Genomic DNA, 9732 nt, shown 5'->3' on the forward strand with positions numbered 1-9732 from the left:
ATTCGTTTTTTGTTAACGACTAATTTATGCGCGCTTTTATTTTTTTTATGTGATATTGAAACAGTAACTCGAGATATTATTATGTGGCGGGTTACCCCGAAACTAAAATGAATCTAACTGAAATGATCGCATCAATCCTTATAATATCTCACTTTGAGTAAATATTGAACTACTTTTAGTTGAGTTTCGTGGTTAAGCAAACACTTAAAAACAAATATTTTTAATAATTTCTTACAAGAATAAATTGAGGCAATTTACAGGCAGTCGAAACAATCAGGACTTTGCCCTGACATAGAGAAATCTCGCTATGACTAATTATTTTTCGAGCTCTCCCAAAGCACGGTTTTGTCCCTATTTTGGCCAAATTTTTAGCGCCGCAGGCAAATTTTTGAAAAAACAGGTCAAAAAAGGCGTTTTTAGGCACTTTTTGAAAATTTTTGACGAAAAAAATCGCGTTTTTTTGGCGCGCGCTCCCCCTCAAAGCTAGTATATATTGGCGCCAAAGGCGCCTTTAGAAAAATTTTAGGGTGGGTCGGCAAAAAATCCATTAAACTTAAAAGCAGTAAAAAACCTTTTGTCTAAGATAGGTTTATTCAGGGTCAGTTCAGATCCTACAAACGTATATCTAGACTTATTCCTATTTAATTAAACTATTCGATTTTACCAAGTTTTGTTTATCTCAGAGTTCGGTAAATGTCATGGCGCAGCCAGCAGTTCCTATTTCGGATGACACGACGGACCTCGCTGGATTACCTCCATTCTGGACGAAGCCATCACTTTCCCCACCGTACGGATGGGATAGCTGGTTCGGGCAATTCAGCCTAGCATTAGGCATAAAGGACAATTTCAATGTTTCGGATATAGTTGTTGAGCCCGGAGATGTCCATGATGACCCTCCTCCTAGACCGGAGTCTCGGTCAGATCCGGAAACTCAGCAAGAATGGGACGATCGCCTTCGGAGAGATACTGCAGCACGACTTCGGGTGGATGAAGCAAATGCAGAGAGAAGGAAGAAGGGTCCGCGTATAGGAATGAATTGGTTCTTTCACGAAGCCGAAGCAAGAGCGAGATCTAGACTGTCTTTCGCCTTAGGGAATGCGGGCAGAAAGAAATTGGTTCAAGCATTCCCACACGCGGATCTCAACCAGCTTCCGTTTAGAGAATTTGTTCAAAATTGTGTGTACACTTTCAAGGTGGAAGTCAATGTCACCATGGAACGCATTAAGCTCTACAATTCGTGGTACATGGAGGCAAACGAGTCATTTTTGTCATTTCATTCAAGATTATCGGCTCAGGCGGCGTGCTGTAACTGGATGGAGCCAGAAGAACGCAGTGTGGTAAGAGATTTCTTTATCGGACGTATCCGTGACCCAGATGTGCAAAGTACTCTAATTCGAAAAAATCCCGATGCAGATGGAACCTTGAAATTAGAATTGGAGAAAGGTACATCCACAACGATGGAGTTTCAGGAGATCTTACCTCATAATAAGAACAATACTTCTTCGTTCAGCTTGCCTAAAATCAAACAGGAACCGGCATTCTCCGTACAATCACGTCGGGGTGGTGGTCAATCTTCTTCCCGCAAACCAAACGTATCGGACAAGAAAGGACAGAGTTCATCACAATCATGTTATTTTTGTGGTAACACGTATTCTCCGGATCATCGGAAAATTTGTCCGGCACGTGACGTCGACGAATGTCGTACATGCAAGAAAAAAGGACATTTTGCAAAAGTGTGTAATTCTAGACGAAGAATTAATCGCGTAGAAGAGGAGGAAGTGCAGTCAAACCTCGAGACGGAAATCGATAATATCGTACTTGATCAGGATGACGACAGCGAACCAGAATATTGGGTTCCTTAGTATCACTCAACGACGTATACGTCATATTATTCAGATCTGTAGTTTGGAATTGCTTAAGTCTAACCGTGGTACACCCCGTAACTTGAGTGTGATGTTACGTTCATATGGAAAGTCATTATATTCTACGGTTGACACTGGAAGTCCGGTGTCTTTCTTGAATAAAAGGACTGCGGATTTGTTACTCCAACAAAATCCAACATCACGATTCATTAGTGCACATAATATAAATGACAATATTTCGTATGTGGACTATAACAAGAATTCTATCAAACTTTTTGGAAGTCTGACAATTCCAGTTTCTTCGGGGGGATGGAAAAATGATAATGCTACATTTCTAGTTTCCGAAAACAAAACTAGTTGATTGTTGGGATCTTCAAGGGTCTTTGGGCATAGATACTGTTCAACGAAACCCACCACAAGTGAAGACAGTACGAAATGTGGTGGAAAACTCAACCTCAGAACTGATTAAGTCCCACTTTGTCAAGAAGTTCCCGTTGTTGTTCACTCGGCTAGGTAGATCTAAATCTCATCAAGTTCATACTACTTTCATGGAACCGTTGATTCCCAGACAAATCAAAAGACGAAAGGTACCAATACATATCCAGGATCGTGTCACTGAAGAGTTAAAGTCATTAGCCAGAGATGGCCATATCACAAAACTGGATAAATGCACCACGGATCATTTCAATAATCCTATTGTGATAACAGCTAAGAAAGACGGGTCGATTAAACTCGCTATGGATGCTAAACCTCTTAACGCTCAAATTTGGAAAAATAAATATCAAATGCCAAAAATCCAAGAACTAATCGATTCGGCAGCTCAAATAATAACTAGTGATGTTCCTGGCTCGGTATGGTTTACCTCTCTCGACTTGAAATATGCGTTCAGTCAACTCAAACTTTCGAAATGAACTATTAGTCATTTTAATTTTAATATCATCTGCGGAGAATCAACAGGAACGTACAGATTTAACACCGGTTTCTATGGCCTGACGGATATGCCGTCGGAGTTTCAGAAGGCAATGGATTGTAGGCTTTCAAGGGATTCCGGGAATGATATGCTACTTGCATGACATTCTAGTGGTTTCAAGAGGAACATTGTCACAACATAGTAAAATAGTACATAAAGTTCTCACCAGACTGTATGAAGAAGGTTTGGCGTTGAAATTGTCTAAATGCGAGTTTGCGCTGGATAAGCTCGATTGGCTGGGTTTTGCGATTCATTCTTCAGGTTATGCTCCAAAGTTTTCCAAGATTGGAGCAGTTTTCCGAAATTTGAAGGCACCTAGGACGCTTAAACAACTCCGATCCTTCATGGGGACGCTCAATCATTTCCGAAAGTTCGTGCCCGGTTTACATAATCTTACGTGTGAATTTCGGGATTCTCTTAAAATTTGCAATGAGAGGAACTTTATTTGGAACGAACCGCAAGAGGCAGCTTTTCAGAAGGTTCTGGAGCTCGTTGCCGAAATTACAGACTTGTATCACTAAGATCCGGCAAAGAGAACGCGTGTCAAGTGTGACGCTAGCCACTCTGGTTTGGGAGTGTGTCTGGAGCAGGAGACTGATGAAGGTTTGTGGGTACCTATATCATTTGCCTCACGTTTTCTCAAAACTGCTGAACTTAATTATAGTACTAATGAATTGGAGTTGTTAGCGGTGGTCTGGGCGTGCAAGCATTTCCGCACATATCTGTTAGGCAACAAGTTTGAAATACTTACAGACCACAAAGCAATTATTTCGGCTCTGAAAGAACACAGGGGAAATAAACCTTATCAGTCGCGTTTAATACATTGGGCAGACAGGTTTTTGCCGTTTGATTAAGACATTCGGCATGTGCCTGGTGCTACGCTTGGTATGGCAGATTATCTTTCTCGCCATCCTACTTTTACAGCCCCCCCCCTAGTTCTGTTTATGATGAGTTATTTGTTATTAAAACCATCAAAAATTTTAGTCAAGCGTGTAATTCAATTAGGGCCGGCGCCTGGACTCCTTCGGCAGAATTTATTGATCCCACTTTTGCTTCTCATATAATTACTGGGAACTTGAACCATAAACAAAAGCCAGATGGCATTAGTACTTCTGGTGTAGGGCCGCGGGAGGGCGCACTTTCATATTCTCTTTCTTTCGACCAATCAGAATCGTTCACTAAAATTCGTCATTTGCCGGTAGGGGGCGATGACTTTGTATCGCAATTTAATGGTGTTCGATGTAGTGGTTCCTCGCAAGAGGGCGTCGCTGGCGAGACTGGTGATTCTGACCAATCAGGTTTAAACGTGGTTTTCAGAAACCGGTTGCCAATTAAGTGGCGTTCGTTGACGGAAAGCATTAACCAATCATGTGCGTGCGTTCAGTCAAGTTTTCAGCCGCGCGAGGGCTACGAAATTTTGACGGAAGTGCTCAGCCAATCAGAAAAAAGATGTTCTAAAAGCATCAAACCGATAGAGGGCGATCGGACGTGTGATCACGGACACAGCCAATCAGATTTGAGATTCAATATCACGCTTCCTCAAGGCCAAAACAAGTCTTTTTCAAGTCAGTTCTGCTCATTTGTTAACTCACATTCAGTTGACCAATTATATAGTGATATGTCTTCTTCTCCGATTAACGCTTCTGCGCTTCTGGAAAATACTGCAACCACAGAAAATCTTCTCAATTTTGAGGAAAAATTTGGTTCGGCCCCAGATGGCGGACAAACGAACAACACATCAGCCCCTCAATAGAACAGCGATCAACCGACCACCTCAGCTCCTCATTCGAACACCCCAGTTCCCACTTTTGTGGAAATGGCTCCGGATAACTCCGCCCTCTACTCCGCTATAACCGACTGCAGGTAGCCAATACGCGAGGCCCGAGGAATCGGCAGCGTCCTCCAAGAACTCCGTTACAGTCTTTGGCGGACTTTCTTGAGAAGTGCCGTCGCAGACGACTTGTGGTTCGAGCTCGCCAACGGCAACGGCCCCTTGGAGTTTGCGCAGTCAAACCAAAACGCTTTGTTTCTCAGGATAAAAGAGAAATCGTAGGCCTTCCCAGCCTATTTGATGTTGGACTGTTAGCAGAACTGACTGACGAAGACGAGTTCCTTGGGCCTATGAAGAGGGCAATCCTGGACAACGATGTGCAGTCTTTTTCTAAACAAGGAGTGTACATTTCGCAGTTTTGGCCGATCGTGTCTGTGGTGGACAATTGCATTCTTATCGACAACAAACTGGTAACTCCTTTCAAACTTCGTTCAGCAATCCTTACGCGTTTACACCGATCTCATCCAGGACAGCAAGCTATGATTGAGGTGGCGGAATATATATGGTGGCCATACATGAATCGTCAAATTGTCGAGAAATGTCAGGGGTGCATGGAAAGTACAAAGTTCGGTAAGAACATGAAGTCATCTCAAAGCTTTAATTCTTCGCTACCGCTCCCTCCTTTAGTTGCTCCGAACGAGGAATTACAGCTAGACTTTGCTGGACCTTTGCAGGATGAAAAGGGAAAGAAGGTTTTCATTCTAGTCGTAGTTGATCGGTTCTCAAAATTTTCGTCCGCTTTACTTACAAAAAATACCGGTTCTAAAAAAGTCATTAAGTTTTTAGAAGCCTATATACCTATGCACGGCATATCAAAATCAATACACACATGAAGTCCAAAATCAATATCACGCCTCCTCAAGGCCAAAACAAGTCATTTTCAAGTCAGCTCTGCTCATTTGTTAACTCACTTTTGTTGACCAATTATATAGTGATACGTCTTCTTCTCGGATTAACGCTTCTGCGCTTCTGAAAAATACTGCAACCACAGAAAATCTTCTCAATTTTGTGGAAAATTTTGGTTCGGCCCAGCTACTTAGAAGAAACGCTGGGAGTTGTCTCAAACGCGTCTCAAACGCGGTCGCCATTTTAAAGTTCTGGCTTTAAAAGTGCGTTGGTTAAGGAGTTCATCCCTGACGTGCCACTTTGATTCAAGAAAAATGTATCCGGACAGAAAATTGCTGATACCAAGCAGTACAAAGCCCTGGTTGAACTTGCTCGCGCTGCTAATCGTTGGATTCAACTGAAGCGAAACATCAATTTGGAAACGGGACGCAGTCTAATGAGAGAATTGGGATCACGCAATACTGAGATTGCTATTGCTTTAAAAACCGACCTTAGTAAAAGTACTCTGAGGTTTTATGATCGTGTAGCAGACGCACCAAGTAGAGAACGTTCGATGAAAAGACCTTCCGGTACGAATACTTTAGAATTCTGTTGCTACATAGTCCTGACAGTGTAAAAGTTTATAGAAAATGTCTAAACAGAAATTCGGGAAAACCACTGTATAAACTGGCTAAGTTCAAAATTTTTCGGGTCACTAACAACACGTACATTACGAATACGTGAAAAGTTTAACGGAAGAATCATATCGCTTTAAAACGTAATGTTAACAAACGTGAGATTTTAGCTAAAAGACCTTCAGCAGTAGCTCCTGAGCTGGGAGTCAGGGTTGGACAAAGGCCTCCAATGAAGCTTGCGCCAAGAGGCCAGATTGTTACTCCTACGCAACGCTGTCCCATCACCATTATACCAGCTCCTCATCAACGTTCAGCAGCCCCGCCGATGGTCATTCTGTCAGACACTGACAATCAAGAATTGATGTCTCAAACGCGGTCGCCGAGGAGGTCTCCTCGTGCTATGTCCACACCTCATCAGACTTCGAAATCCTCGACAGTGCAGGGTCAGGGATCGCCGGCTATACTAGTGTCCAAGGTACCCTCAACTCTTCAGCCATCTTCCGTGCCTTTGGATTCCACAATAGACAGTCTGGATGCCTCAAATACTTCTATGGCCACACTACCTGCTGAGGATACATCAGCAACTCGAACTCCTTCTCTACGTTCGCGGTACGTTGTTCTGGCGCCTCCAAAACAACTGGTATCAGAGAAATCATCTCCAGACCAATTGGCAGGCCCATCGTGTTCGTCACAGCAAGTGATACCACAAACTGTTAACCCAACTTCAACCGACATAGATCCTCAAACAAAAGCAGCTCAAATTCAGCCAGTAACGCAGGATGATGTAGATTCGCAGGTTTCCTCCTCCTCGAGTACCCGGGCTCCAAAGAGAACTCGAAAAGCTCCGGCGCGTTATGGAAGTCCCGTTCGACCTTCCGTTACAGAAGTGAAAGAAAATGTGGCCACTTCACCGTCGATAGGCCACGTAGCTGGTGGTTCTCCCGTCACTCCAAAGCGAAGATTTATTAGAAGAAATACTGAGGATTTTATCCAGCCTAGTTCTTCTTCTGCTCGACTATCTAGTATCTATCTAGTATCTAAAACTTCTAGTATCTAAAACTCTCTTGTTAAAAAAACTTATATCAAAACTCCAATTGTTACTAAATTTTAAGCCATAATATTCTGGTGCTTGATTCAGTTCACTTTGTCGGTGGGGAATTGTGTTTGTTTAGTTATATATAAAATCATCTGTTATATGATTTTTTTTGGCCCCGGGGTATGTCAAGCCATACATAAACCATCGCATGTTTATTCGGTGCATTCTATGTTGCAGTCGTTGCAGTGGTGTCAAGGCCACCCACCTGTCTTACTCTGTTATTACATATGGTGCTCAACTCTTATGTTATCTGACTGTTTTCAACGTTAAGAATCAGACCATCTATTCTTGTTACGCTAGCGAACAAAATCCATTAAAATTAAAAGCAGTAAAAAAACCTTTTTAAACCCAGGGTCAGTTTAGATCCTACAAAAGTATATCTATACTTATTCCTATTTAATTCAACTATTCGATTTTACCAAGTTTTATTAATATCAGAGTTCGTTAAATGTCAATGCAGGCTTGACATTATTTATACTTGCTGAAGATGCTCACTTTTCTACTCAACTCATCACTTAGATTTGGGTTATTTTGAATTGAGTAATTTGAGGCAAAACTGCCGCTCTGATGGATGTCAAACTTTTGTCAGTTTCGTGAAAACTCAAATACACCACATTAAGCCTGATAGTTTTTATTCTATGCATTCATTGGCACTTTTGTCCTGATCCCTTTTTGTCCATCGTCCACTTATTTGAAGAAAATACGTTCAAAGTTTCCAGTTTTGTTGATTGATGTCCAAATAATTCAAAACCGCAAAAATTTCAATAATTTTTCTAGGGATGAGTTGTTTTGAACATCTACCTTGAGTTGTTTGGTTTTTAATGAATGCTGTAGATTTTCATTTTACATTGAAAGAGAAAACTAAATAATTTTTTTTACGCACCTGGTAAGTTATCCATGTAATCTCAGCTCTAAAGAGGGAAACTAAAATAATGAATCTAAAAACGGCTGCTTCGACTAAAAAAAAGTAGCTAAAAACGGCAGCATAAATTTATTTCCTGTGCTTATCGAACCAGTGATGGAATTTTTGTTAACGAAATATTTAAATTAGATTTCAAAGTAGACAAACAGTGGTAGAGGCACCTAAGAAATTGGTTTTATTGCTTCAGTATCTTAGGCAAACTGCAGAAAGAATACAGGAAGCTCATGCGAACCTGTTTAATAGTCTCCCCCTTCAAGGAAGTTATCACCAAGTAAACTGTTCGCCGAGGGGTTATTTTTTGCGAGATCCAGAACCTTCGGCCGAAGATAACACTCCATCTTTTCAAATCTAGGTGGGTTAGGTGGGCGGCACCGTCGCAGTCGAAGCTCCGCGGGACAAGGAGAATGTCCCTGTCGAATCAATTTCTCTTTACCTCATTACCCTATCGCCGAAATTTGGCCCGATCTCAAAAAGTTCCTTCAAAAGTCCGTCCAACTATGCCTTTTACACTTTGCCTTAGACTGTTTTGGACAAATCGATTAAAAATGAAAATTTTACCCAGAAATCAATTTGATCTTGCAATTTCCTCAAAATTTTTCACATCAACTTTTTTTCATTTTTAGAATTTGAGATTTGAAAAACTGGGAAGGAACTGTTGGAAAATGTAGCTTGTGAACTCAGACCCTAAAACAAAATCTTAGCGCGCTATCTAATCATTTCAATTTAAACTGAACATCAAGAAGCCAAACTTTGCACTGGCTAGGCGCACAATTTAATGTCCCAGAGACCAATCCTCAAACAAGCTCCGCGATTAAATTAGATTCTATTCACAAAGTTTCCGTGTTTTCCACGCACCAATACGAGTAATGTAATTTTTGTCGGCATATTAGTTTTGTAGCAGACTCTGAAACGAGCAAATACGAATTGTTGTTTCGAAAGCCACTGACAGTGGCTTGCGCAAATTGTAGACGAATTTCGCAAACTTAGGCGGTTTTTTCAAATTTACGAGCAATGGCGTGAACAATAACGAGCAAAAGCTAACTTAAATGTCTAGCAAATGCCGAAGTTGAAAGCCAGGATGAACAACTGTCATTGGAATCTTATAACTAATCTTAAATCATTGATTGACTATAAACTTGGATTGTATCCTAGTAGTTTTTGGGATGAATTTCCCACGAGATGTTTTTAGATTAAAAAATGGTAAACAATTTTTCCAAACCTAATGAGCAAAGTCAACATTTCTGATTAGCGGGTTTTTGGTTGTGACTTGTTAGATGTATGTGATTACATAAATTACCATAGATAGCCACTGGAGGCATTTAGGATGGGGTACATAATTTAAGAGACTTTTATGCAATATACATTGTTGTTCCGACTTTTGATACGAAAGTAACGGAATATTTGTGCTCGGGGTGGGTTTTTTTTTCTTCAGACAAATTTCGACTTTTTAACTAGCCATTTTTGACGAACTTTTTTTATATCATTCGAAAGGTATTGTTGTCCTGGGCTCAAATTTGAAAAGATATTTCACCTGTGATCCTTTTTCGTAAAGTTTAAAGGGTTTAAAGATTGCCATTTTGGCCGATTTGGA

General features: G+C 41.0%; 1 protein-coding gene across 1 annotated transcript in view; it reads right to left on the reverse strand.

The window, feature by feature from the left end:
• Positions 1 to 8202, reverse strand: part of LOC134854167 (transient receptor potential cation channel subfamily A member 1 homolog) — a gene marked incomplete in the record, with an annotated part of 93960 nt that extends 85758 nt beyond the window's left edge. Inside the window, 1 exon segment of the mRNA XM_063870297.1 lies at positions 8103 to 8202. Within this exon segment, the coding sequence (XP_063726367.1) occupies positions 8103 to 8118 (16 nt within the window).
• Positions 8203 to 9732: the final 1530 nt, after the last annotated feature.

This window comes from Symsagittifera roscoffensis, chromosome 9, assembly GCF_963678635.1.
Source record: "Symsagittifera roscoffensis chromosome 9, txSymRosc1.1, whole genome shotgun sequence".
In the NCBI taxonomy this organism is placed as follows: Eukaryota; Metazoa; Xenacoelomorpha; order Acoela; family Convolutidae; genus Symsagittifera; species Symsagittifera roscoffensis.